Genomic DNA, 21,380 nt, shown 5'->3' with positions numbered 1-21,380 from the left:
TATACAAGCAGCTGCTCAATGTATTTCTAAAATCTCAACATCTTTCCACAATATCCTCATCTGTGAAGGAATCCTGCCTGCCACATGGCACGGAAGGCTCAAAAATGGGCCTGGGATACTTTTTGTAGATATCCCACACTCTACAATCGCATTGTTTTCCAGCAGGCCCGTACACATGCTCGGTAGGTAAGATTACAAAGCCAGAAAGAATCATGGATTAAGTTCACAACAAACATATCTTCTACCACTAGTTCTGAAGTCATATCGGATAAAATTCAAAGAGTCAGTGGCCAATATAATTTTGTCCCCTTCTCGATCTTGCTTTCTGATGGTCAGGAAGTAGCTGATACCTAGAGCATCGCCAATGCTCTAGGTGAAAGTTTTTGCCAGGTATCTAGCACTTCTGCTTCTTTTTTCACCTTCTTAGCCATCAAGACTCAGTCAGAGTGAACACCTCTTTCCTTTCAAGCTGATTGTCTCTGTGACATTTACATTGGCAGAACTCAAACTGGCCCTTCACCAGTCTGGCAGCACATCAGTTGAACCTGATGATGTACACTATGAAATGCTGTGCCATTTATTTCCTGCCTCTCTTGCTTTTTTTCTGATTGTTTTTAACCAGATATGGCAGGAGAATGTTTTTTCTGATGCCTGGTGCCAGGCTATTGTTCTACCTTTCTCTAAGTCAGGGAAGGATCCAGAGTTTCCTTCCAACTACCGTTCTGTTGCTTTGATGAGCTGTGTCTGTAAGACCTCAGAGAGGACAGTTAATGCTTGTCTTGTTTGGTTCCTCAAATCAGTCAACCTCCTCTTGCCCACCCAGTGTAGGTTCTGAAAACAGCACTCCACCATAGACCATCTGATTTGACTTGAAACATCAGTCAGACTCCAAGTTCCTGTAGAAAAGAACGGGAAAGTGTTGAACTCACACTAACTTCGAATGTCCTGTCTATTAAAACGTTTTTAATAAAAATGGGCAAATGGCCACATAACCATATATATGGAGGTCTTACAAAATGCCATACCTCAATGTTGTATCACAAGCCTTTCTCAAATGACAACATCTTGTGTCAATATTCTCTGACATTGAGAAGGCTTGTGATACAACATTGAGGTATGGCATTTTGTAAGACCTCCATATATATGGGTTACATGGCCATTTGCCCTTTTTTTTTAATTTTTTAATAGACAGGAGATTCCAAGTTAGTGTGAGTTTGACACTTTCCCGTTCTTTTCTACAGGAACTTGGAGTCCCTCAGGTCTGTGTTTTGAGTGTCACACTTTTCATTATAACGATTAATGCCATCACTGAACAACTCCCTTTCACTGTTGTAAACAGGCTCTGTGTCAATGACTTTCATGTCTCATGTCATTTGTTGAACACGAGGTATATTGAGCAGTAGCTACAGACAGCCTTCAGTCATTTACTGGAGTGGACCACAGCAAACGGCTTTAACTTCTCTCTCTCTCTAAAATTGTTTGCATGCACTTTTGCTGCCAGTGGGGTATTCATCCTGATCTCAAACTCCATATTGATGAAGTTGTGCTGCCCTGAGACAAAGTTCTTGGGGCTTATCTTTGACCATAAGCTGACCTTTATACCACACATTCAACAGCTACGGGTCAAATGTACAAGAACACTGAACATCCTCTGTGTCTTCTCTTCCACCACTTGGGGAGCAGGTCGATATTCTATGCTGAAGATGTATCATTCTCTTATTTGATCGAAACTCGACTATGGATCACTGGTATACAGCTCTGCCAGAACATCAGCCTTAAAGATGCTGGACCCCATTCATCATCAAGGACTTTGGCTCTGCACTGGGGTTTTCCACACTTCCTCAGTTTACAGTGTATACATTGAATCTCATGAACCTTATTTGCACCTCCGCTGTTTGCAACTAACTTTATGCTTTAAAACTTCCTTACCAAAGCATCTCACCTGTGGTAGCATTTTTTTTTTTGTTGGGCCATACTTTTTCAGAACAAACAATCTGCCATTTCTCCTTTTAGCCTTCATATACAGATGCAGCCCATCCCACCATGGAGTCTTACATTCCCCAAATGTGACCTATCTTTAAGTCATCTGAGAAAAGCATACACTCCTGATTGGAAATACTGTCAGTTATTTGCTGAACATCTTTTGAACCATTGTTTCATTCCTATTTATACAGGTGGTTTGAAATCAGGTGACTCTGTAATGGTTTGTTGTGGTTCGGTGGTTGCGTGCAGAATCCCCTCTACAACTTCTGTGTTCACTGCTGAACTATATGCCATTTCTCTTGCCCTGGATCACATAGAAGCTAAGCAGTATTGAAATTGCACTATTTATACTGACTTGCTTAGTTTTGTACTGGTCTTGGAATAGCTTCATGTTAGTTCACACCCTGTTCTTGCCGATATTCAAAACCAACTGGCCCATTTCTCTTAACAACTACTTCAAATCCACTTTTTCTGGATACCAGGCCACATTGGCATTCGTGGGAAAGAACTTGCCGACACCTCAGCTAAATCTGTCTGCTCTGGCACTATCACTGCTGTGCCTGTTCCATACATGGACTATGATCCTGTATTCAAGGCTTGGCTCTGTGCCAGCTGGCTGTTGACTTGGAGTGAGCAATACAAAAACAAGCTTTCCCACATAAAACCTTATATTGGACTTTGGCTGTCTTGCTTACTTCAGGATCAGAAAGAGGAAATTGTTCTAACTAGACTACGCTTTGGTCGCAGTTTTTTAACTCATCATTTTCTTTTATCTAGAACTGATGCACCAACATGTTGTCTGTGTAACACTCAGGCCAAAATAAGCCACATTTTATTTTCTTGCCGTTGTTACGACTCTCAACGACGGAACTATTTTAAACATGTTATCTCCCAAGGTTTGTCCATAACATTAGATAGTGTTATTGGTTATAGTGACACTGTCCACTTTGGAAATGTTTTTAGTTTTTTTAAAAGCCATTAATCTTTTTAATGCCATTAAGGTTTTTAATTTTTAAGTTAGACCTTTTTTAATGTGATTCCCTTTTAAGAAATACAGTCCATCTACTTCGATTTGAAATTAGAATATAGCTGTAGCATCAAATAACTCAAAACTAGGACTAGAAAGGCCACCTTCAGGTGACTAACACTGCTGTTTTAACTACCCATTTGAACTACCCATTAGTCATCCTGGTGAGTTATTATTAAAATTTTGCTACAAGTCTTTTAGAACTTTTATTACTTTACTTTTTGAAAACGGCTATGATGTGAGATAGCTCGGAACCAGGACTGGAAAGTCCAACTTCAGGTGACTGACGGTGGTTTTTGTGCTTACCTGTTAGTCTTCCTGGTGAGTTATGATAATTATAATTATGCTACAGAAAGTTCTTTACAACTTGTATTGCTGTAGTTTTTCTCTTAATGTTGTAGACTAGATGTAAACATTGGTTTTATGCTATTTATTTTTTTTAAACTTTGTTTTTTTTACCTTAATTTCCTTTTATGAATTTTACTAAATTTACTTAAACTTTTTACTGGATGTTTAGCACAGACAGCCTCGCTACTTTGTGCCATAAAACACCAAATCAACCAACCATTAGTGTATTATCTCAGCCAAATGTATTATTAATTGAAATTCATCATAATGTATCAAGTTTTATCATTTCCAAATGAAGTAATGAAGTTTCTACATTTTGTTAATTAATTTATTTTTTACTATTCTTCATAAATTAAGCTAAAGTGAATTTTTATGAGAAGGAATAAAACCAGCTATTAAGGAGTCTTTGCTAACTTCATCATGAAAAGCCTATTATTATGATAAAGCATCTGTGCACACTAATATTTGTGAGCTTACTGGTTAGTTTTATTTTAGTTTTTGTTTTTACATTATTTACATAATTGTAGATCAGTAATGAAGATATAAATTATTGTATTATTTCAACATTTTTAAGTTAATTAACATTAGAAATTCTTAATGTTCTATATTTCAGCTGAAACAACATTAGGGCTAATTGGTAACACATCTGGTTTCAGGCTAAACTTAATGAGTGAGAAACATGCATCTTTAACTCAGTGCATGTAATAGTCTTTATCGTAATCACCAATCAAACCATCAATCGTGGTGTCTCCCCCAGTCCTGAGGGTCAAAGCCTATGGTTTGTTGTTTAACATCTTTTACTGCCTTGATCAGTTTTCCCAATTAAAGATCTTACCTCTGAAACATTTTATAATATTATTGAGCCCATGAATCTCTCTCAACCTTTTGTTTATGTGTCCATTATAGTGCATCTTTCATTTCCTAGGTGTGTCCAGTAGTTGTCTTTACAAGTTTCAGTACTTTCTTTGTAGTTTTTCTTTACTGTGTAGTTGCTATTCTATATTTTTCCAGAATGCCACATTTCAAATGAATTTTTTTTTTAAGAATACATGCTCTATAAGTGGTAATCATATAATATTTCAAAAAATATTTTTTACATGTACACCTGTATTGTCAGTAAGATGTAATTCTATTGTAGGTGGTATCATTGTGGAGGTTTATTTTTATTTTGCTTGCCTATGGACTTTTCAGGATGTCCCACTGGTGGATGATAGCAGTGAGTAATCATTTGTTTTTGTTAGTTCAACATATATTTGCCACAGTGAACGTACAAGTACCAATGTGTACAATATATACTGTTTTTGTTTTTGTTGAGACACGTATATTTAATTCTATTTGAGAAACAACTATAATAAACATTCGTTTGTATTAACTGAGTGAGCAATCTTCTTGTGTTTTGCTCTAAACTTTTATTTTTACCTTTCTTTCATGTGATTTGCCTGTTATGCACATGTGTATTAATGAATGTTTGCAGATAAACTTGACTTTTTACTTGATACAGTTACAATATTGCTGTAAGTTGTATTTAATAATGCTTATGATACAAAGCATGATAAAATTTCAAAGTTCAATAGTGAATTCTAAGTCTACAGAAATCTTTTGTATAACTGTGATTGTCACTTAATGATATTATGTGAATGGTCAGTAGATAGTCTGCTGTAAGTCTGATATTATATGTGTGGCCATCAGATGGCCAACGACAAATCAAATATGTGTATGATCAGTACATAACTAATAGTAAGTTTAATATCATGTATGTGGTCAGTATGTAATTAATAGTAAGCCTAATATTATGCGTGTGGTCAGTACGTAACTAATATTGAGTGTAATATTATGTGTTCAGTCAGCACGTAACTAACAGTATGTCTTATATTATGTTTACTCATTTATTAATGAAATTTTCTCCAGAATTACTTCACTATTTTAACACTTCCAAAGTTAATGTTTATTTTCAAAATCCCAGTGAACTAAGAAATGTGCACTTGCAGTCTGAGGGTTGTGGGTTCAAATCTCTGTCCCACCAAACATGCTTGTCCTTTTTAACTGTGGGGGCATTCTAATGTAATGGTCAATCCCACTATTTGTTGATAAAAGAGTAGTTCAAAATTGGTAATGATAACTAGCTGCCCTCCCTCTAGTCTTTCGCTGCTAAATTTAGGAACGGCTAACACAGATAGTTGTTGTGCAGATTTACTCAAACTTCAAGCAAACAAAAATTATGTATATTTGTCAATTTTTAAAAATATGTTTATTTAGACATTGTATTTTGTTTTTACCTAGGTAACCACAACTGTTACTGGAATTTTTGTCATATGTAAAGTATTTTTCTACCAGGTAAATATATTGTTTTGTTTCTTGAATATCTGCTGAAGTAACCCATTCTAAGATTAGCATCTTTGACAAATCATGTACACCTGTATGCTTCAGTATTTTACAAAATGATCTTTAGTAATTTTCATTCATTTTCAGGGTTTTGATGTTGCAATTTTTTTAGCTAATATTTATCAGTCCCATGTACATGTTGCTAGCTTACTATTTTCTGTACTTATTGGTTTGAGGAGCAGTTTTCAGATATAAATAAAATTCATGTTTTCCATTTTTGTTTTGTTTTTAAACACTTCCAGTGATGTGGGTAATTCAGTCAGTGACACTTAGGCTAAAAACCTGAATGTTATGGTATTTGTACATGTATGTATTAATTCTATGCTGTATCTCTCATATGGTTTATTAAAACTTATTTCACTCTTTGGTATTTAAATTAGAATGATACAATGACTGTGTTTTTCCACTGTGATTACATGGATACTAAGTGTTTGTCACTGTTAGATAATAATACAAAAAATATTTTTCCATGGTTAATTATAATGCTAAAAATGCATAGGATTGATTTATAATGATACTAAGGAATAATAAATTTATAAAGAAAACTATTTGCTCTTGAGTGTAATGTTTTTGAGACTAAGAGATTTAGAGTAAAGTTTTGTTTTTTAAGTATTTCACAATGACACTTTATTGTAAAATGGTTAAGACACTTAACTCGTAATCTGAGGGTCACTGATTTGAATCCCCATCCCACCAAACATGCTCGCCCTTTCAGCCATAGGGGCATTATAATGTGACAGTCAATCCCACTATTTGTTGGCAAAAGAGTAGCCCAAGAGTTAGAGGTGGGTTGTGATGACTAGCTGCTTTCCCTCTAGTCTTACACTGTTAAATTAGGGATGGCTAACACAAATAGCTCTCACATGGCTTTGCGTGAAATTAAAAAACAAAAACAAACAAGCTTTATTGTAAGAAGCATGTTAAATGTATGGAAATAAAAATAAAGAATTACTTCCATGTTTGTATATATGAAAAATATGTACATAGAAACATTTGAGTGTCACAAAGGTAAATGTTACAAAAAAATGTATTTTTATAACCACATTTTATTTTCCAAATCTTTATTGTGTGGAATTCTTAATAATTTGTAGCCAAATATAAGTCTTTACCTATTCATCTTTGATAACATAATGTACTACAGAGTTCTGTAGTATTCTACATTCTATTCTACATTTAAAATAATAAAAGGAGAAAGAATGAATAGTATGTGTCTTAAGATGTGTATTAAAACTTTTAATAAAGTAGAGAAAAATGTTTTGACCTTTGTAGGTCATCTTCAGGATAAACATTTTCTTTGTTAACCTGAAGATGACCTAAGAAGGTCGAAACATTGTTCTCTGTTTTATTTTAATAAAAGTTTTAATACCTGTATCATCTGTTTTGAGATACAGTTTTATTTCAAGTGGGTTTCTCATCATCATGAGTAATTTATCTGTTGATACAAATATAATTTGTCTAAATGAGTTTTCTGTATTTTTTCATTTTACTCACATACAGAGTCAGGTTGCATTCTTACACAATTATGAACATATAGTTATTCGTTTAGAAGTGATAGTCTAAAGTAATTTTAATGTGATAATATTGTTTCATAGAAATCTATAAAGTAAAAAACTTTTTATTTTGATTTCTTTCTGTATTTGATGAATTTGGATAACTAACATTTTCTTAGGATCTGTCTGATGTCACATCGGTAAATAAAGCTCAGTGAATCTGTTATTTACTTTGATTTTGAATTATTCTAAAAAAAATGTTAATTTATTATATAATGACTGATTTTGTGAGAAAAAATTGTTTTTTTCGAACATTTTTTTTTCTCACATGAGCATTTGCTGTTGATATGACTTATTAATCCTAGCAATGCATGGTGGACAATATTACAGATAAAATATTGATAAATTGTTTTATCATTGTATTACATCATTTTGAGTTCATAGAATTTACACATGGAAGTTAAAAGCTGTATTTACAAGAACCCTATCAGGATTTTTGATGCTAAAGCATCTACAAAATGACAAGTTTCTTTTTTCTCATTAAGTTCTTCCTGCATTTCATGTTGTAAATATTATATCATCAGTGGAATACACCATATAAAGACCAAACACCTTATACCATTGTTGTGGTCCTGTTGATTGCCTCCTTTGTTATGTCCTGGGCAGAATCATGGTTTCTCGACTTCAGAGTTGTGCCTTGTGAAGAGAAAGCATCATTATTGCTTGGTAAGCCCATTATGTCGTATAGTTTAATGTCGATAAACCAGAGTGTTCAACTTCATGGAAAATCATTGAATTTAAAGTGTTAAAGTTGAAGAAAATTGTGAAAAATCCTATTTTTTCTATCCCTGCGCACTTAAACCATTCTGTTTAACAGTATCTGTTTTGTTATCTTTTAAAATACTTTTGATTCCACTTTATTTTGTTAGTTAGTAATTATCCAATTCATTACATTTGATGATAACATGGATCAAATATTCTTTTACAAATAAAAATGCTACTGTTTATTGTCTACCATTAATATGCACTGTCATTACCAGATTATAAACTGAAGTGAGGGATATTGTTAGGATTATAAAGAAACATTGAAATGTCACTGTGTAAATGTTTTAATCTATATATATAAAGCAGAGTCATCTGTTTTATTTGTGTGATTGAATGTCAGAAGATTTTAACCAATATTGATGAACTCCAATACAGCACTTCCTTTGGCTCCTAACATTAGCTATTATCATTCATTCAGCCCTCTATGTGCAGCAGTTTTATTTACACATGCTGTAAGCCTTCTGTCCCTTCCCCATTGGAATCACATGATTTCAATATGTCAGTTATTTAAAACATCATCTGTAACTTCTTCACCAATAGGAATATAGTACATTACTTGGTGCATGTGGATCCCTCCATGCACCTCTACTAAGTTATCACTTTTTGTTTCACAGTGCTTGTGCACAGACTTGTGTTTTTTTACCTTACTTTACCTCATTTCCTCCTGAGCATGCTGAACTGATTCAGGCCAACAGGGACTTTGATTGCCTGTTTCCACTTCCTGATTTTACTCTTCCTTCCAATACCTTTCGTGAGGGTTCAGTTCAGCCTTCCATGTTTTTTTAGACTTTGTTTCTCAGGTATGTGATGGTTTATCCCCACATTTATTTGTCAGGACCCACATCCTTCCTTACTGTATGAACATTCCTGTTTGTTTTTCTCCCTTCCCAGACTCTTGGGTCCATGCTGAAGAATTTGCCTCCTAGTTAATTGATGTCTATAGCAGGCCTCATTTCCCATGTGCTTTGGATCAGTTTGTCCTTGCTTATCTAGGTGCAGACTGTCCTTATTTCTATCAACAACTGTTGATCTCTGTTTTTTCTTATTTGGGGAATGAGCCCGAAATCTCCTGTCAGCTTAACCTGTGCCCATTTTTCATGTCTAAGTTTTACCCTCACAACTTTTTTGTGGTAACTTTCCACTATTCATCCCCTATTTGAGGCTTTTCACAGAAACCCTGAGGGGCCTTCTGGGGACATTCTCTCTCCTTACCTCCACATTAACTCATTAGTTGTCTTCATCTCTGGCATTATGTATGTGGTTTTTCTGTTGTTGGGACCTTCTAGGTCAGGATTCCACCTTATTGAAGGCCTGTTTACATACACCATATCTCCGAAATTTACATGTGGCTCATTTTTGGCATTTGAGTTTTGTACATTTCCAGAGTTTCTGGAATCTTGACTAGCATCAGCCCCACAACAGTCAACCCTTTCCCATCTGGTAGCCTATTTGTCTTGGTTAGAGCCAAGTGTTGTACCTGTTACAGTGTCCTGTCCTTCCACTTTCCAACCCTTGCCTGTCCCAACTTCTTGAAGTGCCACAGCTTGTTTTCCTTGATGATGCATGTAATGTCTCCAACAGTACTGGTGACAACCTGGTGGGCTCTGGTCCAGCAGGAGCTCGATTTGTGGCCTTTCTACATCTACAGGTTTCTTTGTCATGGATGTTTGGTTCTTCAAGTTTTATGTAAAGGATTTGAGATCCCATGTCTTACCACACCTCTCTTGTCTCCTGTACCCTTTTCCTTCCCTCCATCTCAGGATCCCATTGTTTGTCATAATTGGTTTAGGACCTCTTCACTCAACAAGTATTCAAACCTCATTCCCTTCAGTCATTAGGTTTTTACTCCCAGTTATTTGTTGTCTGCAAGAAAACCAGATACTGAAGGCCTGTCATTGATTTGTCTCACCTCAGTCACTTTGTTTGCCTTCCATATTTTACCACACCTCCCTAAAATTTGTAGATACCTCTCATATTAAGGTACACTTTATCCTTCATAGAGTGTAGTTCATTCCACTCTTATTTATCTGTATTTCTTGTTTGAGGTGCTTTTTGTTTTTGACTTTCTTTCTTGTCCGTTTAGCTGTACTAACATTTTAGCATAACAGTGATTTAATATTTTCATATATTTATATATATACAAGTAACTAACTATAAATAATTCATCAAGGGTCATGAAATCTATGGAAATACAAATAGAAACATGTGCATAAACCTTTAGGCTAAGCTGCACAGTTTAAAATATCAATTAATAACATCTGACTGTACAACCACTTTTACTGCCACTTGCAACAAGACCTTAAAGATGTGGCTATTAGATGTTGATTTTCTTTTCCTATTCTACATTTGTCAAGAATTAACAGAAAATTTGTTGTTTTTGTCGTGATTGTCTCTTTTATAAACTTATAATCAAATAGGTAAGTACACTGCTCTTTATATGTAGAATTCTATCATGTAAATACTGAAGTATAATTTTCCAGCCTGGCTTGAACTGCAGTTGTTTGATATGTATCGGTATGCATTGTTAATGTATGTGTTATTGTGTTTCTACAGCTAAATGTGTGAACGACAGTACACCTTTCATCCCACCACATGAACCAGTACCTCGTGCTTTCAGTGAAGATGGCACATTTTACTCACCTTTAGGTAAGTACATTTTCTCAGATTTTAACATACTCTTAAATGGTACTAACCATTATAATAAAGTATCATTTTTATGACAAACATATTGGATAACTACATGTATAAGACAATGTAACACTGGATTTGGTATGGCTTAGTGGTTATAGTGCTCAACTAACAACCTGTAGGTTATAGGTTTGAATTTTCATCACCAACTCATCCCTTCAACTGTGGGGGTATCATAATGTAATGGCCAGTCCCACTATTCATTGGTGAAAGAGTAGCTTAAGGATTTGTAGTAGGTGGTACTGACTACCTGTCTTCTCTATAGTTTATCACTACTAAATTAGGGACAGCTGGTAGCTGGTAGAGATGGTATTGGTTTGCATGAAATTTCAACAAACAAGCTTATTTACACATTTCAGATGATACAGGTAAAACCATGATTTTGAATCCACTTGTGATAAGGTTTTTAATTTATGTTTTGGATAATAAGATGTGAAACATCCATTCAAATTAAGGTAAAAAGGCAAGGTATGAAATTAATAAATAAATTGATACATGTGTTAGAAATAAGGAAAAAACAATAGTACAATATGCTTTTCATTTTCTCTTTTTTCTAACAGGTTAATTCTGTTTGAAAAATATTTCAATTCATCAGTTTTCTGAGACGTGATAATTTTGAAATTTTTTGTTAGTAGCCTTTGAACTAATGATTCCAACTGAACCTGTTAGATTTTATCCCAAACTGTTTAATCAATATTATTTAAAATGCTGAGGAACTTATTATATTGTCCACAAAACAATCACTTAAATGCTTGTATTTTCAGAGAAATATTTAATTCACTTGTACATATTTTAGATGCAAAAAGAAGCTGTATTTAAATTATTATGTCATGATGCACAAAACTGTTTATGTGTCTGTGAATAAAATTATAAATAAAAGGTTGTGCTCTACTCTTTTTTATTTATTTATTTGCATTTTCCTCCTTTAGTTAAGTGAATATGTGCAGGGCCAGTCCAGTGGGTTGGCCTCATACTGGAAAAGTAATGTTGAGTATTATTTCAAAGTTACCATTTTGAGGAAATGAGGCAGGTTTTTAACCAACAGTATAAAGAGTTTTGTGCACTAAAGTATTTGTACTGAAGATGTATGTCTGTAAGATGTTAAAGTAAATATGGTTTAGACATTGGCAACCGAGAGAGCAAGGTGATGTATATGTGATGAAAATTGAAATAATTTTGACCATTGTTCACAAATTGCACCTACAAAGTTACTGAAATCTTTTAAGTGTATATATGTAGGTTTATACAGCTTTTGTGCTTGTTGTATCTTGTATTTTCTCTAACATAAACTGTTGTAGAGTCAGTAGTATAGAGTAATATGAGATCTTGATGACTGTTACATAATGGAATACAGTGGTACCTCGGTTCTCGAATTTAATCCATTCCAGAAGGCTGTTCGAAAATCGAATCAAATTTTCCCATAAGAAATACTGTAAATTAAATTAATCCGTTACAGACCTCCAAAAATTATGCATTATGAAGCATTATAAGTAAAAATATTGCTTATTTATACCTGTATAATAATACTTACATGCATAAAGTCAACCACAAAAACTATAAACACAATACAAAACAATAAATGAAAATTTAACTGCACTTTACCTGTGCTGAGGAGAGATGATGACATAAGTGAAAGGTGGTGAGGAACGTGGAGAGTAGGAGGGTTATTATTGTTTGGAAGGGGAGTCACCTTCCATAAAAACATTTTGGAGTTCTTTCTTTTTTCTGCCTCTTTGCACTGCTACAACCTGCTTGAGACTCACTGGATCTATTTCTCACTAAAAACTTGTCTAATGAGGTTTGTTTCTGCCTGCATTTTAAAATATTTCTGAAGTAAGACATGGCATTGTCATTGAAAAGGTTTATGCTGCAGTTTGCTACAGCTTTGTCAGGGTGAAATTTTTCCACAAAACTTTGTAACTCTCTCCATTTTCCACACATTTCCTTGATTAGTGAACTAGGAACATCCTCCCTTCCTTCCTCTTCATCTGAAGACATTCCTCAGTTGCCTTCTGTTGCTGCTCCTTCTGAAAGTCTTGGAGTTCTTCCTTGGTGAGCTCAGTGTTGTGGTCTTCCACCAACTCCTCCATATCATCACCACTCACATTCAAGCCCATACACTTGCCAAGTGAGACAATATCCTCGACAACAGGCTCAGCCTCAAAGCCTTCAAGGTCGCTATCTGCTACTGTGTCTGGCCACAATTTCTTCCAGGCTGAGTTCATTGTCCTCAGAGACACTTCCCTCCAGGCTTTGTCTATGATCCTCAAGCAATGGAGGATATTAAAGTGATTTTTCCAGAACTCTCTGAGGGTTAACTCTGTGTCAGAGGTCACTTCAAAGCACCTTTGAAATGAATGAGAGGAGTCGTGTTAGGGAACAAAAGCATCACTGTAATTAAACTGTACTCCTCCACCAACCCGTCCTTCAAGCCTGGTGGGTGAGAAGGTGCATTGTCCATCACAAGAAGGGCCTTGAGTGGCAACTGTTTTTCTGTGAGGTAATTCTTTACACTTGGGGCAAACACTTCATGGACCCACTCCATAAAAAATTGCCTGGTTACCCATGCTTTACTATTAGCTCTCCACATGACATTAAGTTTACTTTTCAGGACATTATTATTCTTAAAAACCCTCGGGTTCTCAGAATGGTACACAAGCAAAGGCTTAAGTTTTAAGTCCCCACTTGCATTACTACATAACAATAGAGTTAGCCTGTCCTTCATTGGCTTGTGTCCCATCAGTGACTCCTCCTCCTTGGTGATGTAGGTCCTCTTTGGCATTTTTTTCTAAAAGAGGCCTGTCTCATCACAGTTGAACACTTGTTGGGGGAATAAAACCCTCAGCTTCTACAAAGTCCTTAAATTCCCCAACAAATTTATCAGCAGCATCTTTGTTAGAGCTGGCACCCTCCCCATGTCTCACCACACTATGTATCCCACTTCTCTTCCTAAATTTTTCTAACCACCCCCTACTAGCCTTAAAGGCATCACTTCTATCAGCACTCATTCCAGGGGTGTTTATCAAGAGGTCACCATGCAACTGCTTTGCTTTCTCACAAATGATGGTCTCAGAAATGCTATCACCAGCTAACTGTTTTTCATTTACCCAAATCAACAACCGTTTTTCTACCTCTTCCATTGTTTGTGATCTTTGTTTCGTAAGCACTGTCACTCCTTTTGCAATATCAGCTCCTTTGATGACCTCTTTATTTTTCAGTATGGTGCAGACTGTAGACTTCACCATACCAAACAGTGTAGCAAGGTCAGACATGGGAACATCACTCTCATACTTCGCTATCAGATCTTTTTCCACCTCTATTGTGGCTCTAACAATTTTTCTTTTTGGTTTGCTGCTTTCATTATCCTTCTTTGACCCCATGGTGGCTTATTTAATCAGAATATTTAGAAAAACAACAAAAGAAACAACAAGAAAAATGAGAAAGTTCACATCAGATTTTAGCAGGGGTGTGGACTGAGTGACAGGTGCAGGTAAAATGTTTTGGGCAAGCTTGGCGTGGGCCAAAAATGGTCGCAGGGTCGTTCAGGTCATCAGTCAGGTTATTTCGTGGAATCGGGCCATGACAGCTTGGTTCGGGAACCGAGTTTATGTACGACAACCGAGACATTTTTTTTCTCAAACAATATGTTCGAGAAGGGAGTCGTTTGAGAACCGAGGCACCACTTTACTATGTTGAATAGCATTTTGTACAAGGTCCCAGTATACACATTTTGATTCTAACCATGCACATTGAGTTAATGCGTTTTTTGTAGTTTTTGTTTTTCTTTTCTTGTGACCTGGTAGCATTTGGGTTTCAATTGAACTGTGTTGTATGGCTCTTGATTAAACACTTGTAGGATGATACTGTGTTGTGTTATACAAAATTATGGTTTCTTCTGCATATAATAAATTTCAGTTTAGTGTTTTCGCATTTTGTATGGTGTTTGTTTCACTTGCTTTTATTATATTTGTTTTGACTCTTTTAAACAATCCAATTTGGAACAAAATGTTTTGGTTTTAAAAATATATTGATCATATTTTTCAAAAATCAGTTTTTTATTTTGTCATCAGATTTAAATGTACTTTAGAGAAGTAAAACTTCAAGAACAGAAGTAGTTCAGTTGGTTAGTTTTATATAAAGTATCAGCTTTTTACTTTGCCATGACATTTAGCATGTACTTTAGAGTATAAAAACTACAACATCAGCAGTAGTTGAATTGGTTAGGTATTGTAGATATCAAAATATTTCACAATTGGTCAGTTTGCAATATTTATATGTACATATTTTTATGTTAAAACAAAAATTCACAGTTTCAATTCAATCTTACATCTTTGAGAATGGTTTATGTGAATTGTTCTAATTAATTTTGCAAAATCTGACATGGCTTGATGGTTAGGATATTCTATGGGTCACAGGTTCATATCTCCATTCCCAAAGTTGCTCAATCAAATGCAAATGCAAACTAACTTGGCAGGGGTTTAGTTTAGAGAGAGAGAAATCGTAAGAATTCTCTCTCCAACTGGATGTTCAGGAACATTGTGGTTCATCTTGGTCCCCTTTCGTGAAAGGTTATTGAATTTAGCTGTTTATTTTTTTTTTACTCTTTTTTTGGGTGAAGGAGTGAAGTTGGTCATAATTAATATTATTCATGAACCAGGCAAAGGTAGCACTAAAGAAAACAGCCAGAACTCGTCCCGAAAGGCAGATGGCATAGTAAATGTGAGCATAAACGCGAAATGACCCGATTCAGGGCATGGCAATAAAGTTCCCTTGGTTGGGATCTAAAGATCCAGTGCCTAAGTTTTTGCTGTGGGGGGAAACGGGAGCACCCCGAGAAAACCCACTTTTACAGGACAGGCGGCGAAAGTTTTACCTGTTCTGTGCCCGAGACCTGAAAAAGAAAATACATAATATTTATGCGAGTTTTGCCCTTTAAGTACTGTGTTGTGTGATTTGTGATTCCTGAAATATGTTGTATGGTGAAATAAATTTGGTTAGTGCACTGGTTAATTTACAGGGTGATGCAGTTAGTTTGTTTCTGTGTTCTGCTTTTAAACACTATTTGTGTGACATTTCTGTTAGTCTGTTTCTTAGCATTGGTAAGTTACTGATTTGATGTATATAATTTACTGGAGTGTATGATGGTAGACTGAATGCAGATCTTAGTATTTTGTTTTGTTGAACTTGGATTTTCTGAAATGTGTTATTTGACATATTATATGTGACTTGACATCCATACTCTATTAGTGGACAGATGTAAGCCTTGTATATTTGAATACTGGGTTTTGGTGAGCATTTTGAGTGTTTGCTGGTTAGTCATTAAGTGTGAAATGCATTTTCTGATTGATGAGTGTATGTTGTTAACATGCTTTTTCCATGTTAGTTTTGTGTCGAAAGTGATACCAAGGAATGTGATGTGTTTGCTCATGTTAATTGGGTGTATTTCCAAGTGATATTTTTACTTTTTCTAGAGCTTTTCTTTGTCTTTTTAATTTCCTGTAGAAGGTGATTGCTAGTTGCTCAACCTTTCAGCTGTGGAGATTTTATAATGTGGTGGTCAATCCTATTATTTGTTGGTAAAAGAGTACCCTAAGAGATGGCACTGTGTTATGTTTGCTAGCCTTTCCTCTAGTCTGTCACTACTGAATTAGCACAGATAGCCCTTATGTTGCATTGCAAAAATTCTAAAACAAACGTTTTGTAAGTTGATGTATATTCTCATATGAAAAACCCATAATAACATCTTTGTCAACTTCCAGTCAGTGTAAAAACATATGTTTTCTTTTAAACATAAACTCCTAACTTTGAAAAATAAACTGTCGTATCGCACGATAGTTTACCACAACTAAACTGGGCTGTGTTTTTTTTTTTTGTTTTGTTTTGTTTTCAGAATGGGAACTGTGGGTTACCATTTGTAGTAAGTAATGTTGTGGAGAGATTACATAAAGGACTGTAGTTTTCTAGTAAGATCAAACCTAATGTGCATAAATATTACTTCTATTCAGGCTTGGTAATACAAGTTGATTATCTGACCACAATACTAATGCTTTTACTTGTGGATGAATTGTACTTTTTTTGAACTTTTAAAACATGTTGCTAAATAACAGACTTAAGATTCTGTTAGATTTGAAACGTTTCTTGTAATTTTTGCTTCAAAAGCTATATTAGGCTCAATGTGCTTTTAATATATATCACATACTACAGTATCATGAGAACAGTACATTTTTGTGATAAGAGAAATGATAAATTTCTTTATTTTCCCTATACAGAAACTGCACACTGTCTTATTTACTATGTATTTTATCTTCTGTTACTGTTTAAGTTATAAAGAAACAAAATATAAGAATTTCTATCATTTGTGAAAGTGTGTCTTTTGCACCTGTTATTCAGGTAGTGCAATGGGAGATGTGGAAGATGATATGGAAGAATGCGAGTCTAATTGTCCACCTAGTTTGTGTACAGAGATACCTCCACAGGTAGATATTGACACTTTCCATTAACTGTAGTCATGAAACATGGTTCGATAAATCTATATATTTTAAGCTTTTTTCTTTTCATGTTTGTATTTTCCAATAACTTCTGTGAAAAATTTAACATATTTCTGTTGTACCAGTAGCACTGCACAACAAAGTTTTTGTTTCTTGAACATTGTTGGGTGTTCCTTATAGATTTTTGGCTGCTGATCACGAAAAATTACATCCAAATTTGCCGATCATGTACTGTTTCATCAAACTCTTCAGATTCACCAGGACATTACTACAATGAAAAAATGATATCAGGGCAACTGGAATCCGTCAGTGTTTGCTGACTACTGTTGGACACTGCAACATGATTCACCGGACATTGAATACAAACCAAAATTAAAAGCAAAACACTTATAATTATGTTGAACTTAATAGCATATTAGAAACATAAATGCAATTAAATATGTTTTTGCTGTTTTCTACATGATGAAGCAAAACCAAAACTGTATTTGTGCATATCAACCAGGTACCTGTCACAATCAGTAAAACTTTTCAGGAAGCAAAACTTTTCAAAATAATTGTTGTGCAGTGTAATATTATATTGTAAAGAACCGCTTACAGTGAAACAAGCATAATAACTTTTATAAAACAGTTATCAGCTGTCTTTCAGTGAATTTCCCACAATCAAAGAAGCATCTTTTAATAGTTATTGGAAGTCAGACCAAACATCACAGTTAGATGTATTCAGTACTAATAAGCTTAAAGATAAAATAAACCCTACTTCTTTGTTATAATAACATCATATAAGTTTTTATATCACAAAAGAGAAAAGCTGTAAACATGATTTTGGATAAACACATTTCAAAAAATCATCACAAATATGTGAAATTGGAGCTTAAATTGACATAAATGGTATAATACGAGGGCTGTTCAAAAAATATGCAGACTGTTTGAATTGCGAGGCTCCAGTTGGTTCCAGGGGAATACGCTTGGTGTTGCTAGGTTTGCACAGATCAGCTGATTACGACGCCATTTCCCAATTGCAGATATCTTCATTTGTGTATTAGCTACGTGGTTTTAAGTGAAGTGCGATTTTTTCGTTTGGCAGATTTCAGAATGAATGACCTGAAGGAGCAACGACTTGCTGTGAAATTTTGTGTTAAACTTGGAAAATCTGTGACTGAAACTTTTGCTATACTTAACACAGTTTACGGTGATGTTGCTACGAAGCGTACGGCATGTTTCAAGTGGCATGAACGTTTTAAGGATGGTCGACAGTCCATTGAAGATGATGAGCATCCTGGACGTCCTTTCACGTCAACTGACGACCCACACGTCGACAAAATCAACACCCTGGTGTGGGCAAATCGACTTCTGACTGTCAGGAAGCTTGCTGAAGAGTGTGGGATATCAGTTGGATCTTGTTACGAGATTTTGACAGAAAAATTGAAGATGCACCTTGTTGCTGCAAAATTTGTGCTTCAGAACTCGTGAGTTTTTGGCCAAACACTTGATCACTGTTCTTCTCCACCACCACCACCCCCCCCTACTCACCTGACCTTGCTCCTTGCGATGTTTTCTTGTTCCCCAAACTCAAAAGACCCTTGAAAGGAAGAAGATTTGAGACGATTCCCGAGATTAAGGTAAATGCGATGAAGGAGCTGGAGGACATTACAAAAGAAGTGTACCAGGACTGTTTCAACAAGTGGAAACACCGTTGGGATAAGTGTGTGCGTTGGGGAGGAGAGTACTTTGAAGGGGTACCAGACCTGTAACTTCTAAATAAAGTACATTCTGTTTTATGACGTCAGTCCACGTATTTTTTTAACAGACCTCGTATATGTATGCACGTGTTTATACATTAAATGCATTGTGTACAGACAATGCAAGGATCCATAGTGTACTACTCGTGTAGATAAAGCAAGTTACCATAGTGTACTACTTGTGCATAGACAAAGCAAGTTACCATAGTGTACTAGCAGTATACAGACAAAGAAAGTTACCATAGTGTAGAGACAAAGTTACCATAATGTACTACTAGTGTATAGACAAAGTAAGTTACCATAGTGTACTAGTAATGTATAGACAAAGCAAGTGACCATAGTTTACAAAGAAAGTGACATATAGTTTACAAAATAAGTTACCATAGCATACTAGTAGTGTACAGACAAAAAAGTTACCATAGCATACTAATGGTGGTCAAAAACAGAAAGTTACCAAAGTGTATTAGTGGTGTACAGATAAATCAAGTTACCATACTGTACTAGTAGTGTACAGACAAAGCAGGTTACCTAGGTGTAGTAGTAATGTATAGACAAAGCAGTTACCACAGTGAACCTTTCAGTGTAGATTCCTGTACGTGGTTAGGGGACCTCCCAAGAATGGTTCTGCTCTTTCAGTTTACCTCCTCTGGGATCTAAACATCGACCCACGTGTTTACCATGCGTGGTGACCCGTGAAAGGGAGAAGAGGATCCTGGTGGTTGAGGGGTCCAACCCTAACACACTACTTTGGTCTTGAATTCCTGTAGATGGCTGTGCCCCCCCTTGGGTCAATTGGCTGGTCCCTTTGGGCTAGGGTCAACCGAGTACCACTGTTGGATGTTTTTAACAGGTGTTGTGGACACAAAATATGATGCTAATGTTTGGGTATAGTGTTCACAAAACCCTGGCATTGCTGCATTGTCCTTGTTTGGCATTGTAGTGCATCCCCTTGTAGGGCTCCATGAAGGGTGGTGTCAGTGGGCACCAAAATACTCATTTTTTATTATGGATCCTCCAAATAAAAACTTAAATAAAATCATGAAAAAAAACAGTCCATAGGTAAACAACCACGTCTTGAGCAGCAATCATGAACATCTCTAACACCTGTTGAACCTCATTTTCTTATACTACATTCTCTTTCAAACAAACCATTAGGGCAGATGTTTCCCTTTTTCATTCAGAAGGGACTAGAGGGACTTGCTAGTTCTCCAAAGTCAGTAAAGAAGCTTCACTCTGGTGACATATTGGTGGAAACATCCATATCAACACAGTGAACTCCTCTTGCATTCAAAGGTGATTGGGGATATAAGGTTACACTTCATGCGACTTTGAATTCATCATGAGGTGTTATTGTTGAGAGGAATTTGAAGAACATCCCAGAGTCAGAGATTCTCACTGGTTTCTCCACCCAAGGAGTTTCTGCAGTGAGACATATCTCCACATGCAAAGATGGAATTATGATGCTGACCAATGTCCTCATTTTGACATTTACATCACCATGTCCACCTGCCACCATCAATCCAGGTTATCTTAATTGCAGGATATGGCCATACATTTCAAACCCTCTCAGATGTTTCCAGTGTCAGTGGTTAAGTTGCTCGAAGATTTCATGTTGTGATTCCTTAACGTGTACTCGTTGTGGTGGCAAGAACCACATTGCCTGTGAGTGTGAAACAGACCCTCATTCCATAAATTGCAGTGGCTCTTGCCTGTTTTTCCCAAAATAGTTGGAAGAAAAAGAGGTGTAGCGTTTGAAAATGATTTATAACATTAGTTATCCTGAGGCTCGAAAGTTGCTATCCACCACTTCATCTCGGACATATGCTGTTGCACTTCATTCCAGTACTACAGTGGGAGTGCAGAAGGATCTCTTTGTGCCTACCAAAGAATCATTCTCAAACCAAATGAAAAGTCTTTTTTACCTCTGTAGTTAAAAAAGCTGATGGATCAACTTCAACACCCAACACACATACTTTCCAGCAAATCCCAAGATTCACTTCCTTTGGTCCTGGGTATGGGCATTTCCTCAGGTACATCTTCTTCTCAGGTACATCATTCATTCATGTCCTCCGTCACTGGAATCCTCTTCCATTAGCAAAGACCTGCCTAATCGACTCAGGGCAGGATCCATGGAGGTTGATAGACCTCCGCAGAATAAAGACAGTAAAGAAAAAAGACATTGTCATGAACAGAAGGGCTCTTTACCCAACTCGCCTACACATAAATAAAAATGGCCACCTTGATACAATAGAACTACCAAGGTTTACGTTCTAATCTGGATGACATCAAAGCACTGATTGCTTCCTACCATCCTGTATGTCTTTCCTTGCAGGAAACATTTCTGAAACCTGCTGATACACTCACATTTCAGTGGGTTTCATTGGACAGAAATGACAGGCTGGGTGATGGA

The 21,380-nt window shown here is 35.9% G+C and overlaps 1 protein-coding gene across 7 annotated transcripts in view; it reads left to right on the top strand.

Moving 5' to 3' along the window:
- The window catches only part of LOC143224845 (steroidogenic acute regulatory protein-like), a 48,876-nt gene that overhangs the window by 8,242 nt on the left and 19,254 nt on the right, over positions 1–21,380 (top strand). For 5 of the 7 annotated variants that reach the window (XM_076453203.1, XM_076453206.1, XM_076453202.1 and 2 more), the window contains exons 4-8: positions 4,497–4,574; positions 5,639–5,692; positions 7,815–7,956; positions 10,609–10,701; positions 17,134–17,219. In XM_076453203.1, coding sequence (XP_076309318.1) covers positions 4,497–4,574; positions 5,639–5,692; positions 7,815–7,956; positions 10,609–10,701; positions 17,134–17,219 — 453 coding nt within the window. The remainder of the gene's footprint in view (positions 1–4,496; positions 4,575–5,638; positions 5,693–7,814; positions 7,957–10,608; positions 10,702–17,133; positions 17,220–21,380) is intronic. The other 2 variants (XM_076453208.1, XM_076453207.1) reach the window with 2 other exon arrangements.

This window comes from Tachypleus tridentatus, chromosome 9 (assembly GCF_004210375.1).
Source record: "Tachypleus tridentatus isolate NWPU-2018 chromosome 9, ASM421037v1, whole genome shotgun sequence".
NCBI classification, from domain to species: Eukaryota; Metazoa; Arthropoda; class Merostomata; order Xiphosura; family Limulidae; genus Tachypleus; species Tachypleus tridentatus.
This window is presented reverse-complemented; position numbering and strand designations above follow the sequence as displayed.